Genomic DNA, 19757 nt, shown 5'->3' on the forward strand with positions numbered 1-19757 from the left:
CTGTGAGCACCAGTACGGGAACGCCCCCCGTGTGCGCATCAACGGCCACGGGACAGGACAGGTGACACAGGTGTCACTCAGGTGTCACTCAGGTGTCACAGGTGCCATAGGTGTCACAGGTGTCACTCAGGTGTGTCACAGGTGTCACTCAGGTGTCACTCAGGTGTCACTCAGGTGTCACAGGTGTCACACAGGTGTCACTCAGGTGTCACAGGTGTCACTCAGGTGTCACTCAGGTGTCACTCAGGTGTCACCCAGGTGTCACAGGTGTCACTCAGGTGTGTCACAGGTGTCACACAGGTGTCACTCAGGTGTCACACAGGTGTCACTCAGGTGTCACTCAGGTGTCACAGGTGTCACTCAGGTGTCACTCAGGTGTCACTCAGGTGTCACAGGTGTCACAGGTGTCACTCAGGTGCCACCCAGGTGTCACTCAGGTGTCACAGGTGTCACTCAGGTGTGTCACACCTGTCCCAGGCGTTTATGCGAACACCAGTACGGGAACGCCCCCCGTGTGCGCATCAACGGCCACAGGACAGGGGTGACAATGGGTGACAGGTGACACTCAGGTGTCACTCAGGTGTCACTCAGGTGTCACTCAGGTGTCACTCAGGTGTCACAGGTGACACAGGTGTCACTCAGGTGTCACTCAGGTGTCACTCAGGTGTGTCACAGGTGTCACTCAGGTGTCACTCAGATGTCACTCAGGTGTCACACAGCTGTCCCACACCTGTGTCACACACCTGTCCCAGGCGTCTGTGTGAACACCAGTACGGGAACGCCCCCCGTGTGCGCATCAACGGCCACGGGACAGGGGTGACAATGGGTGACAGGTGACACTCAGGTGAGGTGACACACCTGTCACACCTGTGTCACACCTGTGCAGGCGTCTCTGTGAGCACCAATACGGGAACGCCCCCCGTGTGCGCATCAACGGCCACGTGGCCGCGCGGTTCCCGTTCATCCCCCTGCCCCTGGACTACGTCCTGCCCGAGCTGCTCAAGAACGCCATGAGGTACCCGGGGAGAGGGGGTTTGGGGGGAATTCCGGGGATTTTGGGACATTTGGGGGGATTTTGGGGGATTTTTGGCGATTTTTGGGGATTTTTGGGTGATTTTAGGGGAATTTTTGGGGCATTTTGGAGGGAGTTTGTGCACTCAAGAATGCCATGAGGTACCTGGGGACCAGGGTTTGGGGACAATTCCGGCGGTTTTGGGACATTTGGGGACATTTTGGGGGGATTTTTGGGCGATTTTTGGGCAATTTTTGGGGATTTTTGGGCGATTTTTGGGGTGATTTTGGGGCGATTTTGTGGGTTTTAGGAGGGATTTTGGGGGAATTTTTGGAGACTCAAGAACGCCATGAGGTACCCGGGGATGGGGGTTTGGGGACAATTCCGGGGATTTTGGGACATTTGGGGACATTTGGGGCAATTTGGGGGGATTTTTAGGCAATTTTTGGGGGGATTTTGGGCGATTTTGGGGCGATTTTAGGGGTGATTTTGGGGGGGATTTGGGGAATTTGGGTGGCTCCAATGAGGGTCCTGGGGTGCCATTTTGGGGTGACCCTGGTGCCATTTTGGGGTTCCTGGGGCGCCATTTTGGGGTGACCCCGGTGCCATTTTGGGGTCTTTGGGGTGACCCCGGTGCCATTTTGGGGTCCCTGGCGCCATTTTGGGGTCCCTGGCACCATTTTGGGGTTCCTGGGGCGCCATTTTGGGGTCCCTGAGGTGACCCCGGTTCCATTTTGGGGTTCCTAGGGTGACCTTGGTGCCATTTTGGGGTGACCCCGGTGCCATTTTGGGGTGACCCTGGCGCCATTTTGGGGTGACCCCGGCGCCATTTTGGGGTCCCTGGCGCCATTTTGGGGTGACCCCGGTGCCATTTTGGGGTCTCTGAGGTGACCCCGGTGCCATTTTGGGGTGACCCTGGTGCCATTTTGGGGTCCTGGGGTGACCTTGGTGCCATTTTGGGGTCTTGGGGTGACCTTGGTGCCATTTTGGGGTCTTGGGGTGACATTTTGGGGTCCCTGATGACCCTGGGGTGACCCTGGTGCCATTTTGGGGTTCCTGGGGCGCCATTTTGGGGTCCCTGAGGTGACCCTGGTGCCATTTTTGGGGTGACCCCGGTGCCGTTTTGGGGTGACCCCGGTGCCATTTTGGGGTCCCTGATGACCCTGGGGTGACCCCAGTGCCATTTTGGGGTGACCCCGGTGCCATTTTGGGGTGACCCCGGTGCCATTTTGGGGTCCCTGGCGCCATTTTGGGGTTCCTGGGGCGCCATTTTGGGGTGACCCCGGTGCCATTTTGGGGTCCCTGATGACCCTGAGGTGACCCCGGTGCCATTTTGGGGTTCCTGGGGTGCCATTTTGGGGTGACCCCGGTGCCATTTTGGGGTCCCTGAGGTGACCCTGGTGCCATTTTGGGGTGACCCCGGTGCCATTTTGGGGTCTTTGGCGCCATTTTGGGGTGACCCCGGTGCCATTTTGGGGTCCCTGATGACCCTGAAGTGACCCCGGTGCCATTTTGGGGTTCCTGGGGCGCCATTTTGGGGTCCCTGAGGTGACCCCAGTGCCATTTTGGGGTCTCTGATGACCCTGAGGTGACCCCGGTGCCATTTTGGGGTGACCCCGGCGCCATTTTGGGGTCCCTGATGACCCTGGGGTGACCCCGGCGCCATTTTGGGGTCCCTGATGACCCTGGGGTGACCCCGGTGCCATTTTGGGGTGACCCCGGCGCCATTTTGGGGTCCCTGATGACCCTGGGGTGACCCCGGTGCCATTTTGGGGTGAGCCCGGCGCCATTTTGGGGTCCCTGATGACCCTGAGGTGACCCCGGCGCCATTTTGGGGTCTCTGGGGTGACCCCGGTGCCATTTTGGGGTGACCCCGGTGCCATTTTGGGGTGACCCCAGCGCCATTTTGGGGTGACCCCGGTGCCATTTTGGGGTGACCCCAGCGCCATTTTGGGGTCCCTGGCGCCATTTTGGGGTGACCCCGGTGCCATTTTGGGGCGCCAGGGCCACCATGGAGTCGCACCTGGACACGCCCTACAACGTCCCCGACATCGTGGTGACCATCGCCAACAACGACATCGACCTCGTCATCCGGTACGGGCACCCCAGAGTGGCCCCAAAGTGTCCCCAAGGTGTCCCCAAGGTGTCCCCAAGGTGTCCCCAAAGTGTCCCCAAATTCTCCTTAAAATGTCCCCAAAGTGTCCCCAAGGTGTCCCTGAGGTGTCCCCAAATTCTCCTTAAAACGTCCCCAAATTTCCCTTTAAAATGTCCCAAAAATGTCCCCAAAGTGTCCTCGAGGTGTCCCCAAATTTTCCTTTAAAATGTCCCAAAAATGTCCCCAGAGTGTCCCTGAACTGTCTCCAAAGTGTCCTCGAGGTGTCCCCAAATTTTCCTTAAAATGTCCCCAAAGTGTCCTCAAGGTGTCCCCAAGGTGTCCTCGAGGTGTCCCCAAATTCTCCTTAAAACGTCCCCAAATTTCCCCTTAAAATGTCCCAAAAATGTCCCCAAAGTGTCCTCGAGGTGTCCCCAAATTTTCCTTAAAATGTCCCCAAAATGTCCCCAGAGTGTCCCTGAACTGTCCCTAAGGTGTCCCCAAGTTTCCCTTAAAACGTCCCCAAGATGTCCCTGAAATGTCCCCAAGGTGTCCCCAAGGTGTCCCCAAGATGTCCCCAAATTCTCCTTAAAATATCCCCAAAATGTCCCTGAAATGTCCCCCAAGGTGTCCCCAAAGGGTCCACGAGGAGTCCCCAAAATGTCCCCAAAGTGTCCTTGAGGTGTCCCCAAATTTTCCTTAAAATGTCCCCAAAATGTCCCCAGAGTGTCCCTGAACTGTCCCTAAGGTGTCCCACAAAGTGTCCTCGAGGTGTCCCCAAATTTTCCTTGAAATGTCCCCAAAATGTCCCTGAAATGTCCCCAAGGTGTCCCTAATGTGTCCCCAAAGTGTCCCCAAGGTGTCCAAAAAGCGTCTTTGAGGTGTCCCCAAATTCTCCTTAAAATGTCCCCAAAGTGTCCCCAGAGTGTCCCTGAACTGTCCCTAAGGTGTCCCCAAATTTTCCTTAAAATGTCCCCAAAATGTCCCTGAAATGTCCCCAAGGTGTCCCCAAGGTGTCCCTAATGTGTCCAAAAAGCGTCTTTGAGGTGTCCCCAAATTCTCCTTAAAATGTCCCCAGAGTGTCCCCAATGCCCTGGACATCCCCAAATGTCCCCAATCTCCCAGATGTCCCCAATGTCCCAAATCCCCCCAATGTCCCCAAATGTCCCCAGTCCTCCCAATGTCCCCCATGTCCCAGATGTCCTCAATCCCCTGAATGTCCCCTGAATGTCCCCAATGTCCCCAGGATCTCAGACCGCGGCGGTGGCATTCCCCACGAGCTGCTGGACAAACCCAATGTCCCCAATGTCCCAATTCCCCCCTATGTCCTCAATACCCTGAATGTCCCCCCAATGTCCCCAATCTCCCAGATGTCCCCAATCTCCCAGATGTCCCCAATGTCTCCAATATCCCAAATGTCCTCAATGTCCCCAATGCCCCCAGTGTCCCCAATATCCCAAACATCCCCAATGTCCCCAATCCCCCCAATCTCCCAGATGTCCCCAATCCCCCCAATGTCCCAGATGTCCTCAATGTCCCCGATGTCCCCAACAGCCCAAACATCTCCAATGTCCCCGATGTCCTCAATCCCCTCAATGTCCCCAATCCCCCAAATCTCCCCAAATCTCCCCAATGTCCCCAACACCCCGAATGTCCCGAATGTCCCTCAATGTCCCCAATGTCCCCAATGTCCCCAATGCCCAAATCCCCCCAATGTCCCCAGTGTCCTCAATCCCCTGAATGTCCCCAAATCCCCCCAGTGTCCCCAATCCCCTCAATGTCCCCAATGCCCAAATCCCCCCAATGTCCCCAATGTCCTCAATCCCCTGAATGTCCCCAAATCCCCCCAATGTCCCCAATGTCCCCAGTGTCCCCAATCTCCCAGATGTCCCCAATCCCCTGAATGTCCCCGATGTCCCCAATCCCCTGAATGTCCCCAGTCCCCTCAATGTCCCCAATGTCCCCAATGTCCCCGATGTCCCCAGGATCTCGGACCGGGGCGGTGGCATTCCCCACGAGCTGCTGGACAAACCCAATGTCCCCAATCCCCACAATGTCCCAGATGTCCTCAATGTCCTCAATGTCCCCAATGTCCCCAACAGCCCAAACATCCCCAATGTCCCCTGAATGTCCCCTGAATGTCCCCGATGTCCCCAGGATCTCGGACCGTGGCGGTGGCATTCCCCACGAGCTGCTGGACAAACCCAATGTCCCCAATGTCCCTGATGTCCCCTGAATGTCCCCGATGTCCCCAGGATCTCGGACCGTGGCGGTGGCATTCCCCACGAGCTGCTGGACAAGGTGACCGAGTACCACTTCAGCACGGCCGAGGCGAGCGCGCAGGACCCGCGCCTGGGGGGGCCCTTCCGCACCCTGATGGACGCCAGCGGCCAGCCCGGGCCCATGCACGGGTCAGGGACCCCTCCCAAAATCGGGGACCCCTCCCCAAATCGGGGACACCCTCAGAAAGTTGGGGACAGACCCCAAAAGTTGGGGACAATCCCAGGAAATTGGGGACAGACCCCAAAAGTTGGGGACAGACCCCAAAAGTTGGGGACAAGCCCTGAAAATCCGGGGACAATCCCGGGGTTGGGGTTTGAGGGGTTTTGGGGGGAGTTTGGGGGGGTTTAGGGGATCCCTGGGACCCCTCCCCAAATTGGGGACCCCCTCCCCAAAATCGGGGACCCCTTCCCACATCGGGGACACCCTCAGAAAATTTGGGACAATCCCAGAAAATTGGGGACAGACCCCAAAAGTTGGGGACAGACCCCAGGAAATTGGGGGACAATCCCAGGGTTGGGTTTGGGAGGGATTTGAGGGGTTTTGGGGGGGTTTTGGGGGGGTTTAGGGGATCCCTGGGACCCCTCCCCAAATCGGGGACCCCCTCAGAAAGTTGGGGACAGCCCCTGAAAATTGGGGACAGACCCCAAAAGTTGGGGACAAGCCCTGAAAATCTGGGGACAATCCCGGGGTTGGGGTTTGAGGGGTTTTGGGGGGGTTTTAGGGGGGGTTTAGGGGATCCCTGGGACCCCTCCCTAAATTGGGGACCCCCTCCCCAAATCGGGGACAGACCCCAAAAGTTGGGGACAGACCCCAAAAGTTTGGGGACAATCCCTGAAAATTGGGGACAATCCCGGGGTTGGGTTTGGGAGGGATTTGAGGGTTTTTGGGGGGTTTTGGGGAATTTTGGGGGGGTTTAGGGGATCCCTGGGACCCCTCCCCAAATTGGGGACCCCCTCCCCAATTCGGGGACAACCTCAGAAAATTGGGGACCCCCTTCCCAAATTGGGGACAGACCCCAAAAGTTGGGGACAAGCCCTGAAAATTGGGGACAATCCCGGGAAATTGGGGACAATCCTGGGGTTGGGGTTTGAGGGGTTTTGGGGGGTTTTGGGGGAGTTTAGGGGATCCCTGGGACCCCTCCCCAAATCGGGGACCCCCTCCCCAAATTGGGCACAGACCCCAAAAGTTGGGGACAACCCCAAGAAATTGGGGACAGACCCCAAAAGTTTGGGACGAGCCCTGAAAATTTGGGACAGCCCCAGGAAATTGGGGACAATCCCGGGGTTGGGTTTGGGAGGGATTTGAGGGTTTTTGGGGGGTTTTGGGGAATTTTGGGGGGGTTTAGGGGATCCCTGGGACCCCTCCCCAAATCGGGGACCCCCTCCCCAAAATCGGGGACCCCTTCCCACATCGGGGACACCCTCAGAAAGTTGGGGACAGCCCCTGAAAATTGGGGACAGACCCCAAAATTGGGGGACAATCCCTGAAAATTGGGGACAATCCCGGGGCTGGGTTTGGGAGGGATTTGAGGGGTTTTGGGGGGATTTTGGGGATCCCTGGGACCCCTCCCCAAATCGGGGACACCCTCAGAAAATTGGGAACCCCCTCCCCAAATCGGGGACAACCTCAGAAAATTTGGGACAATCCCAGAAAATTGGGGACAGACCCCAAAAGTTGGGGACAAGCCCTGAAAATCCGGGGACAATCCCAGGGTTGGGGTTTGAGGGGTTTTGGGGGGGTTTGGGGGGGTTTTGGGGGGTTTTAGGGGATCCCTGGGACCCCTCCCCAAATTGGGGACCCCCTCCCCAAATTGGGGACACCCTCAGAAAATTGGGGACCCCCTTCTCAAATCGGGGACAGACCCCAAAAATTGGGGACAGACCCCAAAAATTGGGGACAGACCCCAAAAGTTTGGGACAGCCCCAGAAAATCCGGGGACAATCCCGGGGTTGGGGTTTGAGGGGTTTTGGGGGGGTTTGGGGGATCCCTGGGACCCCTCCCCAAATCGGGGACCCCCTCCCCAAAATCGGGGACCCCTTCCCAAATCGGGGACACCCTCAGAAAATTGGGGACAGCCCCTGAAAATTGGGGACAGACCCCAAAAGTTGGGGACAAGCCCTGAAAATTGGGGACAATCCCGGGGTTGGGGTTTGAGGGATTTTGGGGGGGTTTTGGGGGGGTTTAGGGGATGCCTGGGACCCCTCCCCAAAATTGGGGACAATCCCAAAAAATTGGGGACACCCTCCCCAAATTGGGGACAGACCCTAAAAATTGGGGACGAGCTCCAAAAATTTGGGGACAACCCCTGAAAATTGGGGACAATCCCAGGGTTGGGGTTTGAGGGATTTGAGGGATTTTGGGGGGTTTTTGGGGGGGTTTAGGGGATCCCAGGACCCCTCCCCAAAACTGGGGACAATCTCCAGAAATTGGGGACAATCCCAAAAATTTGGGGACAATCCCAAAAAATTTGGGGACAATCCCAAAAAATTTGGGGACAAAGTCCTTGAAAATGGGGACGTTGTCCCCGAAGGTTGGGACAAGGCCGGGGTTGGGGTTTTGGGGGGGAATTTTTGGGATCATTTGAGGGAAATTTGGGGGAATTTTTGGCTTTGGGGTTTTTGGGGTGGGATTTGGGGGATTTTTGGGGGGTTTTGGGGTGGTTTTTTGGGTATTTGCTGGGATTTTGGGGGATTTAATGGGATTTTGGGGTATTTAATTGGATTTTGGGGAATTTAATGGGATTTTGGGAAATTTAATGGGGTTTTGGGGAAATTTAATGGGATTTTGGGGGTATTTAATGGGATTTGGGGGAATTTAATGGGGTTTTGGGGAATTTAATGGGATTTTGGGGTATTTAATTGGATTTTGGGGAATTTAATGGGATTTGGGGGAATTTAATGGGATTTTTGGGGTATTTAATGGGATTTTTGGGACAATCTGGTGCCACTTTTGGTTATTTTTGGTGTCCCCCAGGTTCGGCTTTGGGGTAAATTTTGGAGTCAGTTCTGAGGTTTTTGGGGTGGGATTTGGGGCAGTTTTGGGCTATTTTGGGGGAGAAATTTTTGGGATTTTTGGGGAGAATTTTTGGGATTTTTGGGGGGGAATTTTTGGGATTTTGGGGAGAATTTTTTTGGATTTTGGGGGGGGAATTTGATGGGGATTTTTTGGGCGATTTTTGGGGGATTTTTGGCACAATCTGTTGCCACTTTTGGTTATTCCTGGCATCCCCCCAGGTTCAGCTTCGGGCTGGATTTTAGAGGCCGTTTTGGGTTTTTTGGGGTGGGATTTGGGCTATTTTGGGGGGGAATTTTTTGGATTTTTGGGGGAATTTTTTGGGATTTTGGGGGGGAATTTTTTGGAATTTTGCAGGAGAATTTTTGGGATTTTGGGGGAGAATTTTTTGGGATTTTGGGGGGGAATTTTTTGGAATTTTGCGGGAGAATTTTTGGGATTTTGGGGGGTGAATTTTTTGGGATTTTTTGGGGGAATTTTTTGGAATTTTGCGGGAGAATTTTTGGGATTTTGGGGCAGAATTTTTTGGGGATTTTTTTTGGCATTTCTGGGGGATTTTTGCCACAATCTGGTGCCACTTTTGGTCATTCCTGGCGTCCCCCCAGGTTCGGCTTCGGGCTGGATTTTAGAGGCCGTTTTGGGTTTTTGGGGTGGGATTTGGGCTATTTTGGGGGGGAACTTTTTGGATTTTTGGGGGAATTTTTTGGGATTTTGGGGGGGAATTTTTTGGAATTTTGCAGGAGAATTTTTGGGATTTTTTGGGGGAATTTTTTGGGATTTTGTGGGAGAATTTTTGGGATTTTGGGGGGTGAATTTTTTGGGATTTTGGGGGGGAATTTTTTTGAATTTTGCAGGAGAATTTTTGGGATTTTGGGGGGTGAATTTTTTGGGATTTTTGGGGGGAATTTTTTGGAATTTTGCAGGAGAATTTTTGGGATTTTGGGGGGTGAATTTTTTGGGATTTTGGGGGGGAATTTTTCAGGAGAATTTTTGGGATTTTGGGGGGTGAATTTTTTGGGATTTTTGGGGGGAATTTTTTGGAATTTTGCAGGAGAATTTTTGGGATTTTGGGGGGGAATTTTTTGGAATTTTGCAGGAGAATTTTTGGGATTTTGGGGGGGAATTTTTTGGGATTTTGGGGGGGAATTTTTTGGAATTTTGCAGGAGAATTTTTTGGAATTTTGCGGGAGAATTTTTGGGATTTTGCGGCAGAATTTTTTGGGGATTTTTTTGGGCGATTTTTGCCACAATCCGGTGCCGCTTTTTGGTCATTCCTGGCGCGTCCCCTCCCCTCAGGTTCGGCTTCGGGCTGCCGACGTCGCGCGCCTACGCCGAGTACCTGGGGGGCTCCCTGGTGCTGCAGTCCCTGCAGGGCGTCGGCACCGACGTCTACCTGAGGCTGCGCCACATCGACGGCAAGGCCGAGAGCTTCCGCATCTAGGGCGGGGCTTCGGGCTCCTCAGGCACCGCCCACTCACCCCAGGGGTGGGCGGAGCTCCTGGAGAAACCCCCAGAGGTGGAGGTTTGGCCGTGGGAACCATGGAGAACCTGCCAAAGTTGGACTTTTCAGGGCTTGGAACCCCAAAAATGGGGGTTTTGGTCATTAAAATCATGGAGAACTCCTAAAAGTTGGGCTTTGGTCAACAAGGTCAAGGAGAACCTTCCAAAGTTGGACTTTTTAGGTCATGGAACCCCTAAAATTGGGGTTTGGTCATTAAAATCATGGAGAACTCCTAAAAGTTGGGGAGAACCCTCAAAAGTTGGGGTTTGGTCATCAAGGTCATGGAAACCTTCCAAAGTTGGAATTTTAGGTCATGGGACACCTAAAATTGGGGTTTTGGTGATTAAGATCATGGAGAACCCTCAAAAGTTGGAGTTTTGGGTCATGGAACCCCCAAAATTGGGGGTTGTGGTCATTAAAATCATGGAAACCTTCCAAAGTTGGAGTTTTAGGTCATGGAACCCCAAAAATTGGGGTTTTTGGTCATTAAAATCATGGAGAACGTTCCAAAGTTGGGTTCTGGTCATGGGAACCATGGAGAACCCTCAGAAGTTGGAATTTTGGGTCATGGAACCCCAAAAATTGGGGGTTTTTGGTCATTAAAATCATGGAGAACTCTTAAAAGTTGGAATTTTAGGTCAGACAACTCCTAAAATTGGGGGTTTTGGTCATTAAAATCATGGAGAACCCTCAAAAGTTGGAATTTTGGGTCATGGAACCCCAAAAATTGGGGTTTTGGTCATTAAAACCATGGAGAACCTCCCAAAGTGCCCATTGGTCGTCGCGGTGTCCAGGCCACGCCCCCACAGTGCCCATTGGTCGTCGCGGTGTCCAGGCCACGCCCCCAAAGTGCCCATTGGTCAAGGAAGACCCAGAGTGGACAAAGTGGAGGGGGCGGGGCTTTATTGGGGGGCGTGGTTTTGTTTGGGGGTGGGGCTTAATTGGGGGCGTGGTTTTATTGGGGGCGGGGCAAAGGGGAGGAGGGGAGGGAGGAAGGCTCCGGGTGGGGGTGGGGTGGGCCAAGGGCCCCAATTTGGGCATTTTTTGACCCAAAATTCCTCCTCATCTTCGTCATCTCCATCATCTTCATCATCACAGTCCAAGTGTCCAATTTGGGCGTTTTTCAACCCAAAATTCTTCATCTTCAGCCTCATCGTCGTCATCATCATCATGGAGGACCCAAAGCTCCGTTTTGGGCATTTTTGGACCCAAAATTCCTCCTCATCTTCATCATCTTCATCTTCATCATCATGGAGGCCATCTTCATCTTCATCATCACAGTCCAAAGCTCCAATTTGGGCATTTTTCGACCCAAAATTCCTCCTCATCTTCATCATCTTCATCATCATCATCACCACAGTCCAAAGGTCCAATTTGGGCATTTTTTGACCCAAAATTCCTCATCTTCAGCCTCATCGTCGTCATCATCATCATGGAGGACCAAGTGTCCATTTTGGGCATTTTTCGACCCAAAATTCCTCCTCATCTTCATCATCTTCATCTTCATCATCATCATGGAGGACCAAGTGTCCAATTTGGGCATTTTTTGACCCAAAATTCCTCCTCATCTTCATCATCTTCATCATCATCATGGAGGCCATCTTCATCTTCATCATCATCATCACAGTCCAAAGCACCATTTTGGGTGTTTTTCGACCCAAAATTCCTCCTCATCTTCATCATCTTCATCGTCATCATCATCACAGTCCAAGTGTCCAATTTGGGCGTTTTTCGACCCAAAATTCTTCATCTTCAGCCTCATCATCTTCATCATCATCATGGAGGACCCAAAGCTCCGTTTTGGGCATTTTTTGACCCAAAATTCCTCCTCATCTTCGTCATCTCCATCATCATCATCATCACAGTCCAAGGCTCCAATTTGGGCATTTTTTGACCCAAAATTCCTCATCTTAATCTTCATCATCATCATCATCATCATCATGGAGGCCATCTTCATCTTCATCATCATCATCACAGTCCAAAGGTCCATTTTGGGGTTTTTTTGACCCAAAATTCCTCATCTTAATCTTCATCATCTTCATCATCATCATGGAGGACCAAGTGTCCAATTTGGGCGTTTTTTGACCCAAAATTCCTCCTCATCTTCATCATCATCATCATCATCATCATCATGGAGGCCATCTTCATCTTCATCATCATCATCACCACCCAAGGCTCCAATTTGGGCGTTTTTTGACCCAAAATTCCTCCTCATCTTCATCATCTTCATCATCATCATCACCACAGTCCAAGGGTCCAATTTGGGCATTTTTTGACCCAAAATTCCTCCTCATCTTCGTCATCTTCATCATCATCATCATGGAGGCCATCTTCATCATCATCACCACCCAAAGCTCCAATTTGGGCATTTTTTGACCCAAAATTCTTTATCTTCAGCCTCATCGTCGTCATCATCATCATGGAGGACCCAAAGCTCCAATTTGGGCTTTTTTCGACCCAAAATTCCTCATCTTCATCTTCATCTTCATCATGGAGGACCCAAAGCTCCATTTTGGGCATTTTTTGACCCAAAATTCTTCATCTTAATCTTCATCATCTTCATCATCATCATGGAGGACCAAGTCTCCATTTTGGGCTTTTTTTGACCCAAAATTCCTCCTCATCTTCATCATCATCATCATGGAGGCCATCTTCATCATCATCACCACCCAAAGCTCCAATTTGGGCATTTTTTGACCCAAAATTCCTCATCCTCACCTCCGTCATCTTCCTCCCCACCTTCCTCCTCCTCCTCCTCAGCCCCTCCCCACCTTAATCTTCATCCCCTCCTCCTCCTCCACCATCATCATCATCATCATCACCGGGGCCTTCATCGCCTCCTTCCTCATCCTCAGGGCCTTCATCACCTCCTTCCTCATCCTCGGGGCCTTCATTGCCTCCACCTTCATCATCCTCAGGGCCTTCATCACCCTCATCTTCATCACCGGGGCCTTCATCGCCTCCATCTTCATCATCCTCAGGGCCTTCATCGCCATTTTTGGGTTCTTCTTCATCCTCAGGGCCTTCATCGCCTCCATCTTCATCCTCAGGGCCTTCCTCCCCAGTTTTGGGTCCCTCCTCCTCCTCCTCAGCCCCTCCCCACCTTAATCTTCATCCCCTCCTCCTCCACCATCATCATCATCATCACCGGGACCTTCATCGCCTCCATCTTCATCATCACCGGGGCCTTCATCAGCCTCATCTTCATCACCGGGGCCTTCATCGCCTCCACCTTCCTCATCCTCAGGGCCTTCATCGCCTCCACCTTCATCATCCTCAGGGCCTTCATCGCCATTTTTGGTTTCTCCCTCCTCATCCTCGGGGTTTCCTTCCTCATTTTTGGCTTCTCCTTCATCATCCTCAGGGCCTTCATCGCCATTTTTGGCTTCTCCTTCATCATCCTCGGGGCCTTCATCGCCATTTTTGGGTCCCCCCTCCTCCTCCTCCTGGCCTGGCAGTGTCCACTCCGGCTCCGGCCGGCAGCACGGACAGTCCGAGCGGTGCCCGGGGGGCGGCGTCGCGCTGCGGGTCGAAGAAATCTGCGAAAAAACGGGGAAAACGGGCAAAAAACGGGCAAAAAACGGGCAAAAAACGGGCATGGGGTGAGCAATGAGTGACCAGTGAGTGACCAGTGAGTGACCACAGAGTGACCACAGAGTGACCAATGGAGTGAGCAATGAGTGACCAATGAGTGACCACAGAGTGAGCAATGAGTGACCACAGGGTGAGCAATGAGTGACCAATGAGTGACCACTGAGTGACCATTGAGTGACCAATGAGTGACCAATGAGGGAGCAATGAGTGACCAGTGAGTGACCAATGAGTGACCACGGAGTGACCAATGAGTGACCCATGAGTGACCAGTGAGTGACCAATGAGTGACCACTGGAGTGAGCACAGAGTGACCACTGAGTGGCCAATGGAGTGAGCAATGAGTGACCACAGAGTGACCACAGGGTGACCACTGAGTGACCAATGAGTGACCAATGAGTGACCACAGAGTGACCACTGGAGTGACCACTGGAGTGACCACTGGAGTGACCACTGAGTGACCATTGAGTGACCACAGAGTGACCACTGGAGTGACCACTGGGCACTGACCCCATGGCCGGACATTGGAGTGGTCACTCACCGAAATTTGGGGTCAAAGACTGTGAAAAACAGGAAAAAAATCCCAAAAAATCCCCGAAAAATCCCCCAAAATGACCACTGGAGTGACCACTGAGTGACCACTGGAGTGACCACTGAGTGACCACCACCCCGCGGCCGGCCACGGGAGCGGTCACTCATCAAAGTGGGGTCATAAAAACCTGGGAAAACGGGAAAAAAACAGGCAAAAAATGACCAATGGAGTGACCAATCAGTGACCACAGAGTGACCACTGGGCACTGACCCCTCCCAGACCACAGCTGGACATTGGAGCGGTCACTCACCGAAATTTCGGATCAAAAACATTGGGGAAAACAGGAAAAAAATCCCCAAAAATCCCCAAAATCCCCCAAAATGACCACAGGAGTGACCACAGGAGTGACCATTGAGTGACCAATGGAATGACCACAGGGTGACCAATCAGTGACCATAGAGTGACCATTGAGTGACCACTGAGTGAGCAATGAGTGACCAATGAGTGACCACAGAGTGAGCAATGAGTGACCACAGAGTGACCACTGGAGTGACCAATGGAGTGACCACTGAGTGACCACAGAGTGACCAATGAGTGACCAGTGAGTGACCACAGAGTGACCAATGAGTGACCACTGAGTGACCAATGAGTGACCACTGAGTGACCACCGAGTGACCACTGAGTGACCAATGAGTGACCACAGAGTGACCACAGGGTGACCAATGAGTGACCAATGAGTGACCACTGACCAATGGGTGACCACAGAGTGACCCTGAGTGAGCAATGAGTGAGCAATGAGTGACCACAGAGTGACCAACGAGTGACCATTGAGTGACCACTGAGCACTGACCCCTCCCAGACCACAGCTGGACATTGGAGCGGTCACTCACTGAAATTTGGGTCATAAAAATTGGGAAAAACAGGAAAAAAATCCCAAAAAATCCCAAAAATGACCACAGGAGTGACCACAGGAGTGACCACAGAGTGACCACCACCCCGCGGCCGGCCCCGGCAGCGGTCACTCCCTCCCTCACTCACCGAAGGGCCCCGGCCGGGGCGGCCCCTCCAGCCCCTCCAGGACGGACAGAAGGACGCGGCACGTCCGGTCGCCTTTGGCCGCGGCCAGAGCGCGGAGTCGCCGCGTCCAGCCCCCGCCGTCCGGCCGGCCGAGCGCGGCCACCTCGGGCTCGGACACGGCTCCGGCCGCCCGCAGCCCGGCCAGCAGCGCCTCGCCGGACACTCGGGCCAGGCGGCGATCCAGGCTCCGGCCACCGCCCCGGACGAGGTCCAGAGCGGACATGGGGATGGACACTGCAGGGGACACGGAGGGGACACAGAGTGGACATGGAGTGGACATGGAGTGGACAATGGGGATGGACACTGCAGGGACACGGAGGGGACATGGGGTGGACATTAGGAGTGGACACTGGAGTGGACATGGAGTGGACACTGGAGTGGACACTGGACATGGAGTGGACAGTGGGAACTGGGAGTGGACACTGGGAGTGGGGAGTGGGAGTGGGGAGTGGACACTGGGAGTGGACACGGAGGGGACATTGGAGTGGACACTGGACATGGAGTGGACATTAGAAATGGGGAGTGGACACTGGGAGTGGACATGAGTGGACAGTGGGAATGGGGAGTGGACATTGGACACAGGAGTGGACACGAGTGGACACTGGGAGTGGACACTGAGTGGACACTGGGAACTGGGAGTGGACACTGGAGTGGACATTAGAAATGGGGAGTGGACACTGAGTGGACACCGGGAACTGGGAGTGGACACTGAGAGTGGACAGTGGACATGGAGTGGACACTGGAGTGGATGCTGGAGTGGACACGGAGTGGACAGTGGGGTGGACATGGAGTGGACAGTGGGAACTGGGAGTGGACACTGGAGTGGACACTGGACATGGAGTGGACACTGGGAGTGGACAGTGGACATGGAGTGGACGTGGAGTGGACACTGGACAGTGGGGGGGGACAGTGGACACTGAGTGGACACTGGGAGTGGACACTGGAAACTGGGAGTGGACATGGAGTGGACAGGGAGTGGACATGGAGTGGACACTGAGAGTGGGGAGTGGACACTGGGAGTGGACATTAGAAATGGGGAGTGGACACTGAGTGGACAATGGGAGTGGGGAGTGGACAGTGGACATGGAGTGGACACAGAGTGGACATTGGACATGGAGTGGACACTGAGAGTGGACACTGGAGTGGACATGGAGTGGACAGTGGGAACTGGGAGTGGACACTGGGAGTGGGGAGTGGACACAGAGTGGACACTGGAGTGGACACTGGGAACTGGGAGTGGGGAGTGGACACTGGAGTGGACACTGAGTGGACAGTGGGGTGGACAGGGAGTGGACACTGGGAGTGGGGAGTGGACACTGGGAGTGGACACTGGGAGTGGGGAGTGGACATGGAGTGGACACTGGGAGTGGACATGGAGTGGACATTAGAAATGGGGAGTGGACAGTGGGGTGGACATGGAGTGGACACTGGGAGTGGACATTAGAAATGGGGAGTGGACACTGAGTGGAAATTGGGAGTGGACAGTGGGAGTGGACAGTGGGAGTGGACAGTGGGGTGGGCATGGAGTGGACATGGAGTGGACAATGGGAGTGGACACAGGAGTGGACATGGAGTGGACACTGGACATGGAGTGGACATTAGAAATGGGGAGTGGACAATGGGAGTGGACACTGGGAACTGGGAGTGGACACTGAGAGTGGACAGTGGACATGGAGTGGACACTGGAGTGGATGCTGGAGTGGACACGGAGTGGACAGTGGGAACTGGGAGTGGACACTGGAGTGGACACTGGACATGGAGTGGATGTGGAGTGGACACTGGACAGTGGGGGGGGACAGTGGACACTGAGTGGACACTGGGAGTGGACACTGGGAACTGGGAGTGGACATGAGAGTGGACAGTGGGGTGGGCAGTGGACAATGGGAGTGGACACTGGGGTGGGCAGGGAGTGGACATGGAGTGGACAGTGGGAGTGGGGAGTGGACACTGGGAGTGGACAGTGGGGTGGGCATGGAGTGTACACTGAGAGTGGGGAGTGGACACTGGGAGTGGACATGGAGTGGACATTGAGAGTGGACACTGGGAGTGGGGAGTGGACACTGGGAGTGGACATTAGAAATGGGGAGTGGACACTGAGTGGACAATGGGAGTGGGGAGTGGACACTTGGGGTGGGCAGGGAGTGGACAGTGGACACTGGGAGTGGACACTGGAGTGGACACTGGGAACTGGGAGTGGACACTGAGAGTGGACAGTGGACATGGAGTGGACAGTGGGAGTGGGGAGTGGACACTGAGAGTGGACACTGGGAGTGGACAGTGGGAATGGGGAGTGGACACTGGGAGTGGGGAGTGGACACTGAGAGTGGACACTGGGAGTGGACACTGAGAGTGGACAGTGGACATGGAGTGGACAGTGGGAGTGGGGAGTGGACACTGAGAGTGGACAGTGGGAATGAGGAGTGGACAGTGGGAGTGGACACTGAGAGTGGACATGGAGTGGACATGGAGTGGACACAGAGTGGACACTGGGAGTGGACATTAGAAATGGGGAGTGGACACTGGATATGGCGTGGACACTGAGAGTGCACACTGGAGTGGACACTGGAGTGGAGGTGGAGTGGACACTGGACAGTGGGGGGCGACAGTGGACACTGGGAGTGGACACGGAGTGGACACTGGACATGGAGTGGACATTAGAAATGGGGAGTGGACAGTGGGAATGGACACTGAGTGGACAGTGGGAGTGGGGAATGGACACTGGGAGTGGACACTGGAGTGGACATCGGGAGTGGACAGTAGACCCCCCATATCCCCCCCATATCCCCTATAGACCCCCCCATATCCCCCATATCCCCCATAGACCCCCCCATATCCCCCATATCCCCCCCATATCCCCTATAGACCCCCCATATCCCCTATAGACCCCCCATATCCCCCCATATCCCCCATAGACCCCCCCATATCCCCCCCCATATCCCCCATATCCCCCATATCCCCCCCATATCCCCTATAGACCCCCCATATCCCCCCCCATATCCCCCATATCCCCCATATCCCCCCCATATCCCCCATATCCCCCATATCCCCCATATCCCCCCCATATCCCCCATATCCCCCATATCCCCCCCATATCCCCCCCATATCCCCCATAGACCCCCCCATATCCCCCCCATATCCCCCATAGACCCCCCCATATCCCCCCCATATCCCTATAGACCCCCCCATATCCCCCATAGACCCCCCATATCCCCCATAGACCTCCCATAGACCCCCCCATATCCCCCATAGATCCCCCCATATCCCCCATATCCCCTATAGACCCCCCTATAGACCCCCATATCCCCTATAGACCCCCCTGTCCCCTATAGACCGTCCCCTACCCTCTCTATGGGGTCTGTCCCCTATAGAACCCCCCCGTCCCCTATAGACCCCCCCATATCCCCTACAGAACCCCTCCCCTACCCTCTCTATGGGGTCTGTCCCCTATAGACCCCCCCCGTCCCCTATAGACCCGTCTATAGGTTCCTCTCCCCTATAGGACCCCCCCTGTACCTGCTCGGGGCCCCTTTACAGCCTCTATAGGGCCCGGTCTCTCCTATAGGGCCCGGTCTCTCCTATAGGGCCCGGTCTCTCCTATAGGGCCCTGTCCCCTATAGGCTCCTCCGCTATTTTTAGCCCCGCCCCTCGCCCCGCCCCTCGCCACGCCCACAGCGCTGCCCTCCCGCCCCCTTTTCCCGCCAGGACCGTACCACCTCCGCTCCCCTCCCCCCCGCTCCCCCCCCGCGCACCAGTGTGGGTGGGAGGCGCCGACCGAGGCTATAAAAGGGCGGGCGGGCGCGCGCGGCGCGCAGTGCGGGCGCCACGTGGAGCGGACGCGGAGCGCGCGGCACCGCCATGGCCTCCAACGGTACCGGCGCCGTGGGGACCCCCGCTGCTCCCTTTTATCCCGGGCAGGGACCCCCCGAGCACCGGGGAGGGACCCCCCCCACCCTCAGACCCCTCCTTGCCCCGGGGACCCCGGGGGCGGGCGGGGGCTGCAGCGCCCAGCGCGGTCTGGGAGTACCGTGGGGGGGAAAACCTGAGGGGGTTCCGGCGGCCGCCGCGCTTTATACGCCGTTGGTTGTGTTGTTTTTAATTAATGCTCTTTGTAATGGTCATTTCGTCGTTAATTGGTGTAGTTAAGGCGTTGTTTCATTGTGGGTTTTTCGCCGGCAGCGCTGCTCTGGGGCTGTGTGTGATTTGCGCTGTGTGGGGTTTGATGCCGCCCCGTTTCCGCCACGCCTCACTTCTCTATTTTTTGGTTTTAATTTATTTTCCCTTTTCCTTTTAACATTTCCCCGCTTTAACGCTTCGATTTTAAGACCAAACCGCAAATTTCGGGTGCTTTTCTGGGTTATTTTTACTGCTAAAACCATCGCGGATAGGGTGGGGGCCGAACAAAGCGCCGCGCCCGGATGCTGCACGCCTGCAGCGGGGAGGAAAATTAACCCCTGAACGCCCAATTTTAACACAAAAACTTGAGTTTTGGGTGAATTTATCAGGAATTTGTTTGGATTTTGGGGTAATTTCGGGGTGTTTTAGGGGGTCCGGAACCCGCTTTTTCCCCCCGCCCGCCATTTTGTGGTTTTGCCTCTGCGCCACCGCCGCCATTTTGTGCGCGCGGCGCGTGCGCGGCGCCGCTGCCGCAGTGACACAT

General features: G+C 54.6%; 3 protein-coding genes across 9 annotated transcripts in view; 2 read left to right on the forward strand and 1 right to left on the reverse strand.

Annotated features, from left to right (window-relative positions):
- BCKDK (branched chain keto acid dehydrogenase kinase) overlaps positions 1 to 10524 on the forward strand; it is a 38818-nt gene extending 28294 nt beyond the window's left edge. For 4 of the 7 annotated variants that reach the window (XM_077170971.1, XM_077170972.1, XM_077170973.1 and 1 more), the window contains exons 10-13: positions 906 to 1015; positions 3017 to 3106; positions 5360 to 5515; positions 9696 to 10524. In XM_077170971.1, coding sequence (XP_077027086.1) covers positions 906 to 1015; positions 3017 to 3106; positions 5360 to 5515; positions 9696 to 9840 — 501 coding nt within the window. In that variant the 3' untranslated portion in view covers positions 9841 to 10524. Of the gene's footprint in view, positions 1 to 477; positions 497 to 886; positions 1016 to 3016; positions 3107 to 5359; positions 5516 to 9695 lie in introns of all 7 variants that reach the window. The other 3 variants (XM_077170969.1, XM_077170976.1, XM_077170970.1) reach the window with 2 other exon arrangements.
- Positions 10525 to 12647: 2123 nt separating this feature from the next.
- On the reverse strand, positions 12648 to 18957 carry LOC143696651 (uncharacterized). Its single transcript, XM_077193229.1, has 5 exons — positions 18811 to 18957; positions 15062 to 15334; positions 13055 to 13439; positions 12804 to 12953; positions 12648 to 12770 (listed from the first exon to the last, which is right to left on the reverse strand). Exons 1-5 carry the CDS (start codon positions 18955 to 18957, stop codon positions 12673 to 12675), a joined length of 1053 nt encoding a protein of 350 aa, XP_077049344.1. The 3' UTR covers positions 12648 to 12672.
- FUS (FUS RNA binding protein) overlaps positions 18834 to 19757 on the forward strand; it is a 36650-nt gene continuing 35726 nt past the window's right edge. Inside the window, 1 exon segment of the mRNA XM_077193230.1 lies at positions 18834 to 18968. Coding sequence (XP_077049345.1) covers positions 18956 to 18968 — 13 coding nt within the window. The 5' untranslated portion in view covers positions 18834 to 18955.

The sequence above is a fragment of the Agelaius phoeniceus genome, chromosome 37, assembly GCF_051311805.1.
Source record: "Agelaius phoeniceus isolate bAgePho1 chromosome 37, bAgePho1.hap1, whole genome shotgun sequence".
Taxonomy (NCBI): domain Eukaryota; kingdom Metazoa; phylum Chordata; class Aves; order Passeriformes; family Icteridae; genus Agelaius; species Agelaius phoeniceus.

What these genes read in the sequence shown, in the direction of transcription:
- LOC143696651 (XM_077193229.1), bottom strand. Translation starts at nt 18,957, where the DNA reads ATGGCGGTGCCGCGCGCTCCGCGTCCGCTCCACGTGGCGCCCGCACTG. An exon ending in TGAAGATGGAGGCGATGAAG is followed by an intron (nt 12,954 to 13,054) that starts GTCCCGGTGATG and finishes CTGGGGAGGAAG; the next exon opens with GCCCTGAGGATGAAGATGGA. An exon ending in AGGCCCTGAGGATGATGAAG is followed by an intron (nt 12,771 to 12,803) that starts GTGGAGGCAATG and finishes AGGATGAGGAAG; the next exon opens with GAGGTGATGAAGGCCCTGAG.